We start from the raw sequence: 16,904 nt of genomic DNA on the forward strand, positions 1-16,904 counted from the left end.
CTTGAGAAGGTGGTGGTGAGCTGCCTTCTTGAACCGTTGCAGTCCATGTGGTGTAGGTATTGTTAGTGCTGTTGGGAAGGGAGTTCCAGGATTTTGACCCAGCGACAGTGAAGGAACAGCAATATATTTCCAAGCCAGGATGGTGAGTGAATTGGAGGGGAACTTCCAGGTGGTGGTGTTCCCATCTATCTGCTGTCCTTGTCATTCTAGATGGTGGTGATTGTGGGTTTGGAAGATGCTGTTGAAGAAGCCTTGGTAAATTCCTGCAGTGCATGTTGTAGATGGTACACACTGCTGCTACTGTGCGTCGGTGGTGGAGTGAGTGAATGTTTGTGGATGTGGTGCCAATCAAGCGGACTGCTTTGTCTTGGATGGTGTTAAGCTTCTTGAGTGTTGTGGGAGCTGCACTCATCCAGGCAAATGGGGAGTTTTCCATCACACTACTGACTTGTTCCTTGCAGCTGGTGGACAGGCTTTGGGGATTCAGGAAGTGAGTTACTTGTCGCACGATTCCTAGCCTCTTAACTGCTCTTGTAGCAACAGTATTTATGTGGCTAGTCCAGTTCAGTTTTTGAATGTTGCAGGTCTCGTCCAGGACCGTAACAAGGTTTGGGAGTCTGGTTTGGGATCATAACACAGGAACTATTTTCAGAGGCATATTCACATAAATGTTTTTGTAAGAAGCTTTAATTTTAACTGGTGCAAAAAGCTTTGTGAAAAATTGTGACAACAGGGCGTAGATAAATACATATGTTTTTGGAAAGATAGCTTTTAGCAACCAGAACTTAAATGTAACAGCCTAAAAGTTGCAAGAGCAAAACATTGAAGAAGCGGGAAATCTGACATAAAAAGAGAATGCTGGAAATACACAGCAGGTCTGACAGCATCAGTTGAGAGAGGAACAGAGTTAAAGTTTCTGGTTGGTGACTTGACGAAAGGTTGGGTTCACAGCTGAAGTCGGGCACAAACCAATTTCTAGGTCAGTGTGTATTTAATCAAACTGAGATTGCTCAGTTCCAGTTGCACATCTGATTGTACACTAGGGTTAGGTGGCACAGTGAGTTGATACACTACCAATCACTGCTGGGCTATGGGTTCGGAGACTAATGTCTCTCTCTGCTAGCTCTAAGAAAATGAGTTTGTGTCCTCTCAACCCAGTTCCAATAGAGAATGGTCCTAAATTAGCAATCCCAGTCAGAGAGACCATAAAAGATGGCTGGTGTGAAATGAAAGGAGCAGGTTATTGCAGGAGGAGATATTGTTCTAAGTTCTGCCTGAATAAACATTGATGAGAGACTATTGCTCTCTATTGATGTTGGTTTACTATGTCTGAACTGAGACTTGTGCTACAACTGTGTGGTTGAAGGGGAGAATATGTGTCACATTTGGGGTAGACAGTGACGTGGTGGTAATTTCACTGGACCTGTAATCCAGAGGCCGAAGTTAATGCTCTGAAGATGTGAGTTCAAATTCCACCACAGCAGCTGGTGGAATTTAAATTCCAATAATAAATTCTGTAATTGAAAACTAGTCTTAGTGATAGTGACCATGAATCTATCAACGATTGCTGTAAAAATCCATCTGGTTCACTAATGTCCTTTACAGGAGGAAATCTGCCATCCTTACTCAGTCTGACCTACATGTGACTCCAGACCCACTGCAATATGGTTAACTGCCCTCTGAAATGGCCCAGCAAGCCACTCAGTTCAAGGGTAATTAGAGATAGGCAACAAATGCTGGTCTTGCCAGCGACGCCCACAGCCCATGAAAGAATTTTTTAAAATATTAATACTAGTATTTCTTGCTTTGATGAATGCAAAAAATATGGGAAAATGTTTGTTATCACTTGTGGATAGATTATGCAGAGGTTTTTAACACCTCGCTATTCTATTTTCTATTGTACTTAATGTTTGTGTATTGACTTTTGAATATAATTCCACCAGTCACTGTTAGAACTTTGAAGGACAGCTGTTTATTTTGGTACAAAGCATGTACCAAATACAATAAGACTAACTATTGAATCCGGTTTTAATAACAACTGCCAATAGTGCATGGACGTGAATTGCTTTTCATTAGGGGTGTCAACCATAGCCTACAGGACAGTCTTAGCCGGCCCACATTTTTAAAAATAGTCTTTCATGGAATATGGGCGTCGCTGGCTAGACCAGCATTTATTGCCCATCTCTAATTGCCCTTGAGAAGTTGGTGGTAAGCTGCCTTCTTGAACCGCAGCAGTCCATGTCTTGTAGGTACATTCACAGTGCTGCTAGGGAGGGAGTTCCAGGATTTTGACCCAGCGACATTGAAGGAACGGTGTTATACTTCCAAGTCAGGATGGTGAGTGGCTTGGAAGGGAACTTCCAGGTGGTTGTGTTCCCATGTGTCTGTTGCCCTTGTCCTTCTAGATCGTATCGGTCATGGGTTTGGAAGGTGCTGTCAAAGGACAGAGCACTGTGCCTTTCCATTGTGGAATGGAACATGTACTTTTAACAGACCAAGAAGATTATAACTTTTAAATTATACACTGCAGCAACACCCCCTCCCCGCCCCGTGGAGTGAGAGAAGTTCTGTGGGAGGATGGGTAAGGATGTGGTGCTTGGGGAGGGCATGGGAGCTTGGGACTAGAGGTCAATCAGGAGACTGGAGCTCAGGGCAGGGAAAGTGCGACAGATCTTGAGTGTCAAGGGAGAGTGCGATAGGAGTCAGAGAGAGGATAATGGGACTGGAAGAGGGTTATAGCGGAGAGGGTGACAGACATGTTGCCGCTCCTCAAAGAATATAAGGTTTGTTTTTAAGGCATGCTGGCTGTTGCACACAGGCTTGAAGTCTGGTAATTTGACAGAAAATTAAGCCAGAGAAACAGAGTATAAGAACACAGTTGTCCAAAGAGAATCTTGTCATTGTTTCTGTTACTTTTTAGAAATCTCTACATAACTTCACTCCCCTGGTGCATTACAAAGAACAGTATATACGCTATAATGATAAATGCTTTGAAGGAAATGAGGACATTATCAACAAAACCCGATTGTGTCCCAGTCCCGTTGGGTAGAAGTAAAAAAGACTTGCATTTATATAGCACCTTTCACAACCTCAGGATGCTCCCAAAGCACTTTACAGGCAATGAAGTACACTTGAATTGTAGTTATTGTTATAATCTAGGAACTATGGTAACCAAGTTGTGCACAGCAACTCTGTTTCCCTACAACCACACCCCACCTCCACTTCTCTCCCCCAACCCAACCCCCCCACCCCCCCCCCACCCCCCACCTTAAACCAGCTTATATTTCACCCCTTTCCTTGGATTCACCTAGTTCTGTTGAAGGGTCATGAGGACTCGAAACGTCAACTCTTTTCTTCGCCGCCGATGCTGCCAGACCTGCTGAGTTTTTTCAAAGTTATGTTATACCTTTATAAATCACTAGTTAGGTCTCAGATGGAGCATTGTGCCCAGTTCTGGGCACAATACTTTCGGAAGAATGTTAAGGCCTTGAAGAGGGTAAAGAGGGAATTTATTAGCATGCTAGCAGGATGAGAGAATTCAATTATGTGGAGAGACTAGAGAAGCTAGGATCGTTCTCCTTAAAACAGAGAAGATTAAGGGGAGATTTAACAGAGATGTTTGAAATCATGAAGGACCTTGATAGAGAAATGAAAAGAATAGTTTCACCAACAGAAGGGTCAGTCACCATAGGATACAAATTTAAGGTAATTGGTAAAGAACAGCTCAGAGGTGAGATGAGAACTTTTTTCATGCAGTGCGTTTTTAGGTTTGGAATGAACTGCCCAAAGTAGTGGAAACAGATTCAAAAGCAACTTTCAAACGAGAATTGAAATATATATTTGTTAAGTGAAAGAATGCAGGGCTATGGGGAAAGAGCAAATTGAATCACTCTTTCTAAGTGCTGCACAGGCACAATAAGCTAAATGGCTTCCTCCTGTGTTGTATGATTGTATGAACTACATAATACATATTCCCCAATAAATATTAATTTCAAAGCTGCAATATTGCTGAGGGGTTCAAATAACTATTTGTATTTTATTATGCCCTCTAACCCTGTAATAAAACTGATTTGTAATTAGTTTCAGAAATGAATTATTCTACATGTCTGAAGGTATACACTTACATCACATTAAACTACTATTCTTTGGAGGCATCAAAAATGTTTGCTTGTCTTTCTGAGCAAAGTTAACTTTCTCTAGAAGAAGCTCCCTAATGAGAAATAAATTGAGTTTCAAGCATGCCTCTCAGGAAAAACCCAAACAAGATGACATTTGCACGTATTAAATTGAGTTCACATGTCTACATGTGCTACATTTATCTTTTTGAGAGGAAACTTCAACTTCTGTTACAGTTAGCACAATTACAATAGATGCTACATCTTTAGCAAAACTATCTATATCTTTAGTGCATGAAACAATCTTCTTCATGTTAAACTTTGTTTAATAAATTGCAAGGGAGATGGGGAAGACTAGATGTGGGATGTTCAGTAGCTGTCGCTTAAGAATAATAGATTGATAATAATAGAGCATCAAAATGCCCCACCAGTCCTGTCTATTTAAATCTTTCAGATTTTTCTACGTCACTGGCCCACTAAAACTTATAGCTGTGGGTGGGAAAAGCTGGTTGGGTAAGAGTCATCCTGAAGAAGAGCATTAACTTTAACAGTAATGTGGTGGGTTGGTATCAATGGGATATAGAGTCTGGAAGGACAAAAGATAATATATTAAATAAAATGGAGGTAAAATTTTGTAATATAATAAAATAATGTGAAGGTATGGATTGTTTGAAAGAGATTAATAAAACAAGCAATGCTTATACTGTTGTTTTGATCTGTACAGAATTTTCATGCCAAAGTTTAAATGGGATATATTTTACAACAACATTTCTTACAACTGTCATCTATGTAATGACAACCAAGATAATCACAGATGTTTTAGCAGATGTAAATTAAAATACCAGTATAACTGACGTGAAATGAATATGAAACAGAAAGACAATTTTTGAAATAAAGAAAACTATGATGGGGAAAGATATAGGGCAGAATTTGCCCTCTGTTGGCGGGCAGGCCCCACTGGCTTGGCAGCGGGTGGGCAGCCGAACTCTGCCGCCGAAGTGGGCCCCGCCGCTATTTTAAGTGGGCGGGCCAATTAAGGCCCACCCAGCGGTCTGCCCGACGGGAAGCGCTATGTGCTTCCTGTGCGGGGGGAGGGATTCCCCATTTGTCAAAGTGCGCTTTTTCACGCATGCACACGAAAGAGTGCACTGCTCCCTGAGACTAGGTGCTGTCCTCTAGATTAGATCCTGTCCTCTACATTGTCTTGATGATTCTTTGCTGACCTCAGTGTCACTTTTGATCCCAGATTTAAATAGTCCACCATATTTTTGAGGAGTTCATGTTGGGGAGTAGGTAGCTAAATATTCAATGAAGAAAATTTGGAGAATATTATAGTGACCAGTCAGCCCTGGACATTATGAAAAGGAGTTTCTCCTAATTGCATAGTCAGCAGAGTGCTCTGGACACTGCTCTGGTGTTGCCAAAGCAAAGTTACGCTGAAGTTTCGACAAAAATTCATTAACATAAGTTTAAATGCAAAATATCTCATGAATCTACATGATCAAGCACTGTAATTGATGATAATTGATTTGTGACTGGAATAGGGCATTCTCACAGAGGTGTGGGTTTCCCAAGAAATTAGCCATTCTTCAACTGACTGATTTAATGCTCTTGATCCTACTTTTTAATTGGCTTCAGTTGAATCCTGGTCACTGCTGTCTTCAATTAATTACTACACCAGATCAACTGATTGAATTTAAATTAATTGCAACAGAAGAAACAAACCTTGGTCAAGCTTCAGCTGACTGCTGGCCGGTGACTAATGGATTGATATGACCACAGAAGACTGAGCCTAAGGATCTGCACACAATGTGATGAACCACCTGAATGAGCACAGTCAGCAGAATCTTGCCATTCCAACCTGGAGCCATGGACAGTTTTATGGGCCAGGACTACTCCAGGAAAACAGACATTTGAATCAGCTTCAACTTATATAAAGTGATTATAGGGCTAACTCACTCGTGCTTAAAATCCCTCAATCTGATATCAACCGCAACAACTTCTATTTGTATAGTGCCTGTAACGTAATGAAATGTCCTAATGTGCCTCACAGGAGCATTATAAAACAAAGTATGACACCAAGCCACATAAAGGAGATGCAAGGTCATTTGACCAAAAGCTTGGTCAAAGATTTAGGCTGTAAGAAGTGACTTAAAGGAGGAGAATGAGGTAGATGTGCAAAGAGGTGTAGGGAGGGAATTCCAGAGCTTGGGGCCTAAGCAGCTCACCAATGGTGGAATAATTATGATTGGGAATGCACAAGAGGTCAAAATTAAAGGAACACAGTTATCTCAGTGGATTATCAGGTTGGTGGAGTTTACAGAGATGGGGGCGTCAAGGCTATGGAGGGATTTGAAAACCAGGATGAGAATTTCAAATCAAGATGTTGCTTTCACATTATGTGGAGACACCAAGCCCACAGACAGAGTGAATAATGTAATGAAGAAGAGATTATTTTGATCAGACCACGTGATGCATGATCAATCAAATGAGCTGTGATGTTTCATGCAGGTTTCTTAATGCAACAACTGTCTCATGGTTGAAGTAGGTTTGACTTAAGTAGATTAATACAACAATTAAAATGCTGTCATTAGGTTCTTAGTTGAGAAACTTTGGAGCTCTCATTTTAGAATATAAAATAATTACTGTATTTTTCTGCATAGCCTATAAATTTGTTTCACACTTTATTTCTTCCTAGAACAACCCAAGACCTGTGAATTACCAGTTCCAACAGAATCTAGATTATTACAGGGCACGTGGTGCAGAAATTGTAAATAAGACACGGTAAGATTTATAGACAGGTACAGAGTTACCCTTGTTATTCTTACCAAGTCTTTTTTTCACAAAATATTTATATTTAAGATATATTAATTAATTTGCCAAGCAATGAAGAATAGGAGTTGGACACACAACCTTCGAGCCTGTTTTGCCAATTAAATGAGATCATGGCTGAGCTTTTACATCAAGTCCTCATTTCTGCTCAATTCCCTGATTCCCTTAATGCCCAAAAATCTATTGATATCTTGCCTTGAATATATTCAAGTGATCATCCACGTCTCTTGGAGCTAGAGATATCCAAGGATTTGCCACCTTTTAGTGAAGAAATTTCTCCTCCCCTCAGTACTCAAAGAACAAAGAAAAGTACAGCACAGGAACAGGCCCTTTGGCCCTCCAAGCCTGCGCCGATCATATTGCCCGTGAACTAAAACATTTTGCACTTCTGGGGTCTGTATCCCTCTATTCCCATCCTATCATGTATTTGTCAAGCTGTCTCTTAAACACCACTATCGTACCTGCTTCCACCACCTCCTCTGACAGCGAATTCCAGACACTCACTACCATCTGCGTAAAAAACTTGCCCCGCACATCTCCTCTATAGTTTTCTCCTCTCACCTTAAATCTATCCCCTAGTAATTGACTCTTCCGCCCTGGGAAAAAGCTTCTGACTATCTACTCTGTCCATGCCACTCATAATTTTGTAAACTTCTATCAAGTCGCCCCTCAATCTCCGTCGCTCTATTGAGAACAATCCAAGTTTCTCCAACCTCTCCTCATAACTAATAACCTCCAGACCAGGCAGCATCCTGGTAAACCTCCTCTGCACCCTCTCCAGCACCTACATATCCTTCTGGTAATGTGGTAACCAGAATTGCACGCAATATTCCAAGTGTGGCCTAACCAATTTTCTATACAGCTGCAGCATGACTTCCCAGCTTTTATACTCAATACCCCTGCCAATGAAGGCAAGCATGCTATATGCCTTCCTGACTACCTTATCCACCTGCGTTGCCACTTTCAGTGACCTGTGGACCTGTACACCCAGATCCCTCTGCCCATCGATGCAGTTAAGGGTTCTGCCATTTACTGTATAATTCCTGCCTGTATTAGACCTTCCAAAATGCATTACCTCGCATTTGTCCAGATAAAACTCCATCTGCCATTTCTCTGCCCAAGTCTCCAACCAATCTATATCCCATTATATCCTTTGACAATCCTCTTCACTCAATGGCCAACTCTTTATCCTGAGACTATGACCCCTGATCTCCAACCAGGGGAAATAGCGCCTCAACATCCATTCTGTCAAGTTTACTAAGAGTTTTATACATTTCAATATCATCTCTCACTCCAGAGTTCATTGTACTCTATTTCTCCTCATAGGGCAGCCTTCTCATCCCTGGAATCAATCCAGTGAATCCTAATTACACATGTTCAAATGTAAAATATATCATGAATCTGCATGATCAAGCACTGTAATTGATCATAATTGATTTGTGACTGGAATAGGACATTCTCAGGAAGCAGTGTGGCTTTCTCAAGAAATTAGCCATTCTTCAATTGACTGATTTAATACTCTTGATCTTACTTCTTAGTTGGCTTCAGTTGAATACTGGTCACTGATGTTTTTAATTAACTGCTGCACCAGATCAAGATGCAGTGTGGTTTTATTTCACTGCTGGTCATAAGTCTTATGTACCAGATCAACTGAATTTAAAGTAATTGCAACAGAAGAAACAAATCTTGGTCATGCTTCATTTGACTGCTTGTCTCATGGATTGATAAGACCACAGATGACTGAGCCTAAGGATCTCCATGCAATGTGATGAACCTCCTGAATGAGTGCAGTCAGCAAAATCGTATTATTCTAACCTGGAGCTGTGGACAGTTTTATGGGCTAGGACTGCTTCAGGAAAACAGATATTTGAACCACCTTCAAAATTTTTAAAGTGGTTATAGGGTTAACTCATTTATGCTTAAAATTCCTCAATCTCATATCAAAAGCAACAACTTATATTTATATAGTGCTTTTAATGTAATGAAATGTCCCAATGCGCTTCACAGAGCATTATAAAACAAAGTATGACACCAAGCTGCATTAAGGAGATATAAGGTCATATGACCAAAATTACACCCTCTATATGAAAAGTATATCCTTCTTTACATAAGGAAACCAGAATTGTATATAGCTCCAGATGTGGTCTCACCAAAGCCCTATGCAATTTCCGTAAGACTTCCTTATTCTTATACTCCAGCCCCCCACCTTTGCAAAAACTGCTACCATTTGCTTTCCCAATTGATTATGATACCCGTATGTTAATTTTCTGCTACTTGTTTACAATGTTACAATCCCTGTTGGGGAACCACCATACACCAAAATAACCAAATTTACCAAATGACCCCTCAAATAAAATAAAATAAAAACAGGATTCCACTTTTTGTAACTGTTATTTTGACAAATCAGAATCAGCTTAAATTATTCATGAATTAGCAGGCAATTGATACTTCAAATAAAATGGTAAGTTTCACTTTAAATAGTTGATGCAGCAAAGCTAGGTCTTAACACAACCTGCATCACTTCACATACATGTGGCACCACATGCAGTTCCAAAATTCTATAACTCATCCTCCAGTATGTAGGATTTCTCACTTGTCCACTCAATCACTTGGGCCTCAAGTCATGTTCACTGGCAGCCGTAGTTTCCATCATAGATAGGGTTAACACCTCACTTGGGCCAGGTCACGTCCTGATGGCGTAGCTTTCCAGAGTTCCTTTCCAACTGACCATCAGCTATTCACGTTGCTTTGAGGATTTAGTCCCTTTTACCTTGCTCATACATTGCTTCCCCAAGAGTTTCTGGAAGTCTATTTTTCTTCTTACTGTCAAACAGAAAAATGACATTTTCAGAGAGAACTTTGCTGGCTTCTCTCACACGAATTCTGAATTCCTCCTTCTGTCTCTACTTTCTCTTTGTATCTGCAGCTTTGTGCTGATCAACTTCTGCCCAGCCCTTCTTTATGTCTTGCAGTTGCCCCTCATGTCTGGCCACACAGCTTCTGTATCTTAATTTCCTTCCTCTTGGCACTGCGCCTTCGAAGGATCACCAGGTCACATGGACCAGTATTTCTTATTATCAAAGAAAATTACAATTGATCCCTTTACATAGCAACATAGGAGCAGGAGTAGATCATTCAGCCCATCGAGCCTGCTCTGCAATTCAGTGTGATCATGACTGATCATTAACTTCAATGCCTTATTCCCACACTATCCCCATATCCCGTTATGGCATAGGCATTCAGAAACCTGTCAATCTCTGCTTTAAACATACTCAATGACTGAACTCCCACAGCCCTCTGGGGTAGAGAATTCCAAAGATTCACAACCCTATGAGTTTAAAAAAAAAATTCTCCTCATCTCAGTCTTAAATGGCTTCCCCTTTATTTTGAAATTGTGTCCCCTAGCTCTAGACTCCCCAATCAGGGGAAACGTCTTACACGCATCTTACCCTGTCTATCCCTTTAAGTATTTCGTAGGTTTCAATGAGATCACCCCTCATTCTTTGCAACTCTGGAGAATACAGGCCCAGTTTCCCCAATCTCTCTTCATAGGCCATTGCCACCATCCCAGAAACAGGTCTGGTGAATCTTCGCTGCACTCCTTTTATGGTAATAATATCCTTCCTAAGGTAAGGGGACCAAAACTGCACACAGTACTCCAGGTGAAGTCTAATCAAGGTTCTATACAATTGAAGCAAGGCTTTTCTATTCCTGTATCCAAATTCTCTTGCAATAAAGACTAACATACATTAGCCTTCCTAATTGTTTGCTGCACCTGCATGTTAGCTTTCAACGACTTATTGACGAAGACACCCAGGTCCCTTTGTACATCTACACTTCCTAATCTCTCAACATTTAAGAAATACTCTGCACACCTGTTTCTCTTACCAAAGTGGATGACCTCACATTTTTCCATATTATATTCCATCCGCCATGTTCTTGCCCACTTATTAAGTCTGTCCAAATCCCCCAGAAACCGTTTTGCATATTCCTCACAACACACATTCCCACCTAGCTTTTTGTCACCTGCAAACCCGGAAATATTACATCCAAATCATTGATATATATTGTGAACAGCTGGGGCCCAAGTACTAATCCTTGCAGTATTCCAATAGTCACAGCCTGCCAATGTGAGAATGACCCATTCATTCCTACTCAGTTTTCTGCCTGTTAGCCAATCCTTAATCCATTCCAGTATATTACCTCCTATCCATGTGCTACAGTTTTGCTAATTAACCTCCTGTGGGGGACTTTATCGAAAGCCTTCTGAAAATCCAAATACACTAAACTCACTTTCCCATTCATAACTCCATGTTGACTATGCTCAATCAGATCATTATTGTCTAAGTGTTCATTTATCACATCCTTTGTAACAGATTCCAGCATTTTCCCTACTACTGATGTAAGGCTCATTGGTCTGTAGTTCCCTGTTTTCTCTCTTCCACCCTTCTTAAATAGTACAGTGGCATTTGTTACCTTTCTGGAACTATTCTAGAATCTATAGAATTTTGTAAGATGATCACCAATTCATCACTAGCTCCATAGCTACCTCTTTCAACACTGGGATGTAGAATATCAGGTCCCTTCAGTCCCGTTAATTTCTCCAATACAACCTTCTTATTACTAATTTCCTTAAATTCTTCATTCTCCCTATTCCCTTGGATCTCGAATTCTGGGAGATTTCTTGTATCTTCCTCAGTGAAGACAGACACAAAGTAATCATTTAACTTCTCTGCCATTTCTCTATTCCCCATTATAAATTCTGCTGACTTAAATTGATTGGAACTCTTAGAAGTCCTTTTTAAACATTTTTAAAGACAATTACAGGTTCACTAAACATCTTAAAGTAATTGCAAACTTTCTTTACTGTTCTGCCTCCAGATCAAATATTATCACAAGGACATCCAAATCCCTCTGCACACTAACATTTACTGGTCTCTCACCATTTAATATTTATTTTGTTTTTCCATTCTTCCAACCAAGGTGGATAATTTCACACTTACTCACATCATACTCTATCTGCCATAATCTTGCCCAATCACTTAACTGGTCAATATCCCTTTGCAGCCTCTTTGTGTCCTCCTAATCTCTAACTTCCCCACCTAGCTACCTCCCATCAGCAAACCTTGATATATTACACTCCATCCCCTCATCTAAGTCAATAATATAGTTTGTAAATAACTGAGGCCCAATCATTAATCTTTGCGACACTGCACTAGTTACACCCTACAGTCCGCAAATGGTCTATTTATTTCTGCTCCCTGTTTTCTGTTCACCATCAACAAATCCTCAATCCATGGTAATATATTATCCCAATCCCACGAGCCCTAACCTTGTGGCACTTTACTGAATGCCTTCTGAAAATCCAAATATACTACAGCCACCGGTTCCTTCTTATCTACCCTGCTAGTTACACCTTCAAAAAAAAAACAAATGACTGAACATGTGTTACATTTGCTATCTACCAATCCATGAGGACTTTTACAGAATCAAGGGAATTCTGGAGGATCAAACCAAAATGCATCTGCTATTCCTGAATCCACATCTTGTAAGCTATTGTAGGACAGCAAATACATTATCTCTTGATTAAAGAAAATGCCTTTCTTTTTGGACCAGCTGTGTTTGTAGGTCTTCAGTTCAGTCTCAGTACTGCAATATTAACTCTGAACTAAAATAAACACCTAAAATCAAACTTGATTTAAAATAACATGAATATCATGCTGTCCAACATTATGCCATCAAATAACGGTTTATCCAGAAACAGATGATGCTGTTAGCAGCTTCCAACTCTTGTAGTTCAGAATTCGTGCTTGTGCCTCGATGGTAATAAGGCCCCTACTGTTAAGTAGGGGAGATCTTGTGGCGCGGTGGTAACATCCTTACCTCTGGGCCAGAAGTTCTGGGTTCAAGTCCCACTTCAGAACTTGATGGCCATAAAAGGTGCGTTCATAACATGGCCCAGCAGGTTGACTATCTGCCTGTAAATCCTTCTAATACTAATGGCAGCTGATAGAGAACAGGAGAGTTTCCTGGTCAGCCATACTGCAGAAGGCCACAGCAAACTACTGCAGTACTTTGCCAAGCATCATCATGGACAAATTCAATGGAGGTCCATCATCACCAGTGCCCTCTTACGGCATGGTACCTGAAGAACTATTAAGCAGCACTTGTATGTTGTCATCCTATTTTCTTCTGGGTCTGCTTTATGGCCTCTTCTGTATCGGTGGTGAATAGTCTGACAATATCACATTTGAAAAGGTGTATGAGTTATCCATGCCAGAGATTTGGCAGTGATCAACTAACCAGGATTATGGTGGTTGATTAGTCAGGTTGCAATAATCTCATTTAAGATTTTGTCGTGGAGGCTGACCTATAATAGTGTGCAAAGAGATCCAGAATGAAATCCATCAGTTTGTTTAGTCATTACATTGGTGCATACCTGTATTTCTGGACCACATTTAATTACTGACATTAACTAATGTGGGGGCCAGTTAGTTCTGTTGGCTAGATGGCTAGCGTGTGGCTCAGTATAACACCAACAGCATGGGTTCAATTCCTGTTCCGACTGAGGTAGACTTGGAACCTGCCTCCTCACCCTGTCCCTGAAAGTGGAAGGCAAGCCATCACTGACATAAACTGCCAAAGAATTGCCCAGGATGAAGCATCAGCAGACAATGAACCTTGGACCTGCCTTCAGGCAGAGCACACATGAATGAAAGAAATGAAGTAACTCTTTTTTTTATATTCATTCATGGGATATGTGTGTCGCTGGCTAGGCCAGCATTTATTGCCCATCCCTAGTTGCCCTTGAGAAGGTGGTGGTGAGCCCATGTATCTGCAGCCCTCGTCCTTCTAGACGGTAGCGGCTGAGGGTTTGGATGGTGCTGTCTGAGGAGTCTTGGTGAGTTGCTGCAGTGCATCTTGTAGTTGGTGCATCGTGTAGTTGCATCGGCGGTGGAGGGAGTCACTGTTTGTGGGTGGACTGCCAATCAAGCCTTGTCCTGGATGGTGTCGAGCTTCTTGAATGTTGTTGGAACTGCACTCATCCAGGCAAGTAGAGAGTATTCCACCACACTCCTGACTTGTGCCTTGTAGGTGGTGAACAGGCTTTGGGGGTCAGGTGGTGAAGTTACTCGCCGCAGGATTCCTAGCCTCCAACCTGCCCTTGTAGCCACAGTATTTGTGTGGCTAGTCCAGTTCAGTTTCTTGTCAATTGGAACCCCCAGGATGTTGAACTAATGTGTGGTAGAGCTGTGTTTTGAGATTGTAAAACTATGTTCAATCTCCTTATTTGGGATAGAGATTTCATCGCAAACCTTGCAAATGGGATGTGGTCGTGGCAGCCAGGAAAGCAGTCGTCTTTGGAGGAAATCCCACTATCTTAGCAAATGGATTGTGTCACTGACTCCACTGTCTTGGATAGATCGACATTTATTATGAAGGTAGCTGGAACGATAAGTTGCTCTAGTGATTGCACTGTCATCTAGTTCCAGCTAACCTAAGGTTAGATACCTCTAGGCCAAAAATTCATAGGGCTCTGATGTAGGTTTTCACGGTTTCTGCTAAGGTTGTTATTCTGTACACAAAATCTAAATCTAAATGTACATAAAGGCCAAAATTTTCCGTTTGGTGGGTGAAGTAGGAGCAGATGCGGATGGGCGCAGACCAGATCGGGGCCGCGCCACCATTTTGCTCGGGCAGGCCAATTAAGGCCCGCCCAGCGCATTTCCGACTCCCATGGATAGCGGGAGTATGTGGGCAGTGGCGGCGTGCACAGACCGCCGGGTCCAATGGCGACCCGGCAGTCTGTTTAAAAGAAGGCCTGCCAGCCTCCTGTAGGCTGCTCACAATGTCCACCTTGAGATCCAACCACAGGGGGTCTGCTAAGCAGGGCACTCTGGAGGGAACAGCAGAGGAGCAGGGCAGGCTGCAGGGTAGGCCAGCGCGGAGCCAATGTGCCCCTCACTTTTCTGATGATTGCCTTGCTGCCCTCCTGGAGAAGGTGGCAGCACGGTGGGAGGTGTTGGTCCCCCAGGATGGGAGGAGGCGGCCCCCACACATGACGAAACGTGCCTGGGAGGAGGTGGCGGAGGTGGTGAGCTCCTGCGATGTGGTGCGGTGACCTGGATCCAGTGCCATAAGCGCTTCAATGATTTGTTGCGCTCTGGAAGGGTGAGTACCATGTTGGCATTGGGCATTTATCCAGCAGGTAGCCTTAGCCTTTGAGGTTCCCCTCCCCTCCCCCCAAGTCTTACTTTTGTGACTGCATTGAATCATGTTGGCCTTTTCTCATATGCTGGGTGCACAAGCAGATAGTGCCCAGACTTACATCAGCCTGAGTGGTTCATGAGGAGATGAGTTCTCCCCCGCACCGTGTGTTGCTCCTAGTCGCACATGACTAGTCTGGGGGCAACCTGCAGGAGATACAGCTAGGCGCATACTCAGAACTCCAACACATTTCCTATTCACGGTGATGAGATTGTGGAAGGGGAGCCTCAAGGCCTTGTGGCCAAGAGCCATCTGCTGCCCTCAACGCTGCACGTGGTTGCGCCTCTTTGCTATGGGGGCAAAGACCGTGTGTTTCCTAAAGTGATGGACTCAGAATGTGTCCAAGATGGCCGTGGTGGGACGGGGGTGGTGGTTGGGACCAGGCGCACTATCTTTGTGTGACTGATCAGCAGTGGTGGGGAGAGGAGGCACTGGAGGCCTGATATGGCCCACTGTGGCTGGGGCGCGGCGTGTGCATGCAGAGTCCATGTGCGATTAGCCGCAATGAATGGTTTTCTCTTTTTCAGGAGAAAAATGCTCACAATGCATGTGAGCGTTCACAGACTGGAGGCGGCCAGGCCCCACTGATGATTTTAAGCCGCTTTGAGCAGGAGGCCCTGGAGCTTGAGAGGCGCCATGCGGCCAGGTCCACTGATGTCGGTGAGGTTGGGGTGGAACAGCCAGGTATTTGAGGTCAACACTCCGCTCTGTCTTCCCACCGTCCATAGCACTGATGATTGTTTGAATCGTTATTGTTGCAACATTGCTCAGACACAAACTGATAGAGTCAGAGGTGTGGATCATAGACAAAGGTCCCTCGGCCCTTCGAAGATACACGTGTCAAGCACCTTCCAAAACCGCCTTATCCCATTTCCCACCACGATCCCCATGGCCTTGTATACCATGGCATAGTAACTGCACATCCAAATACTTATTACATGTTAGGAGGATTTCTTTGTCCACCACTCTTTCAGGCAGTGCATCCCACATTACTGTGTGCAAAAGTTGATCATCACCTCACCTGTCAACCTCATGCCCCTTACCTTAAATCAATGCCACCAGGTTACTCATCCCTCTGCCAAGGGGACAAGTTCCTTTCTGTCGACCCTACTTATGCCCCTCATAATGTTATAAAGCTCAATAATGTCATCCCTCAATCTCCTCTGCTCCGGGGAAATAACCCCAGTATATGCTATGTCTCCTCATAACTCAAAGTCTCCAGCCCAGCCGGCATCCTGGTCAACGACCTCTGCACTTTCTCCATTCCAATCACATCCCTTCCGTGAAACGCATATCACAACTGCACACACAACTGTAGCTGTGGCCTAGGTAGTGTTTTCTGCAATTGCAACATGACCTCCCTGTTCCTATATTCTATTCCTCGGCTAATAAAGGCAAGTATGGCATTTACCTTCTTAAATACCTTATGCATCTGTCCTGCTACCTTAACGGGCATGTCGACATGCCCAGCAAGGTCCCTCTGATCCTCCTTACTTACGGTCCCACCATTCCTCGTGTTTTCCTATACCTTGTTTCTCCTGCCCAAGTGCATCACCTCACACTTATCCACATAACATTCCTTAGGCCATCTGACCAGCCCATCTGTATCCGCCTGTAATGTTTGGGTCTCCTCCTGACTACTTGCCACCCCACCAATATTCGTCTCCATAGGTTCTGGAAGGTTGAGCG

The 16,904-nt window shown here is 42.8% G+C and overlaps 1 protein-coding gene across 8 annotated transcripts in view; it reads left to right on the top strand.

Annotated features, from left to right (window-relative positions):
* tbc1d5 (TBC1 domain family, member 5) overlaps positions 1–16,904 on the top strand; it is a 554,754-nt gene that overhangs the window by 424,512 nt on the left and 113,338 nt on the right. For all 8 annotated transcript variants that reach the window (XM_041183651.1, XM_041183652.1, XM_041183650.1 and 5 more), the window contains one exon: positions 6,814–6,899. In XM_041183651.1, the coding sequence (XP_041039585.1) occupies positions 6,814–6,899 (86 nt within the window). The remainder of the gene's footprint in view (positions 1–6,813; positions 6,900–16,904) is intronic.

This window comes from Carcharodon carcharias, chromosome 3 (assembly GCF_017639515.1).
Source record: "Carcharodon carcharias isolate sCarCar2 chromosome 3, sCarCar2.pri, whole genome shotgun sequence".
NCBI classification, from domain to species: domain Eukaryota; kingdom Metazoa; phylum Chordata; class Chondrichthyes; order Lamniformes; family Lamnidae; genus Carcharodon; species Carcharodon carcharias.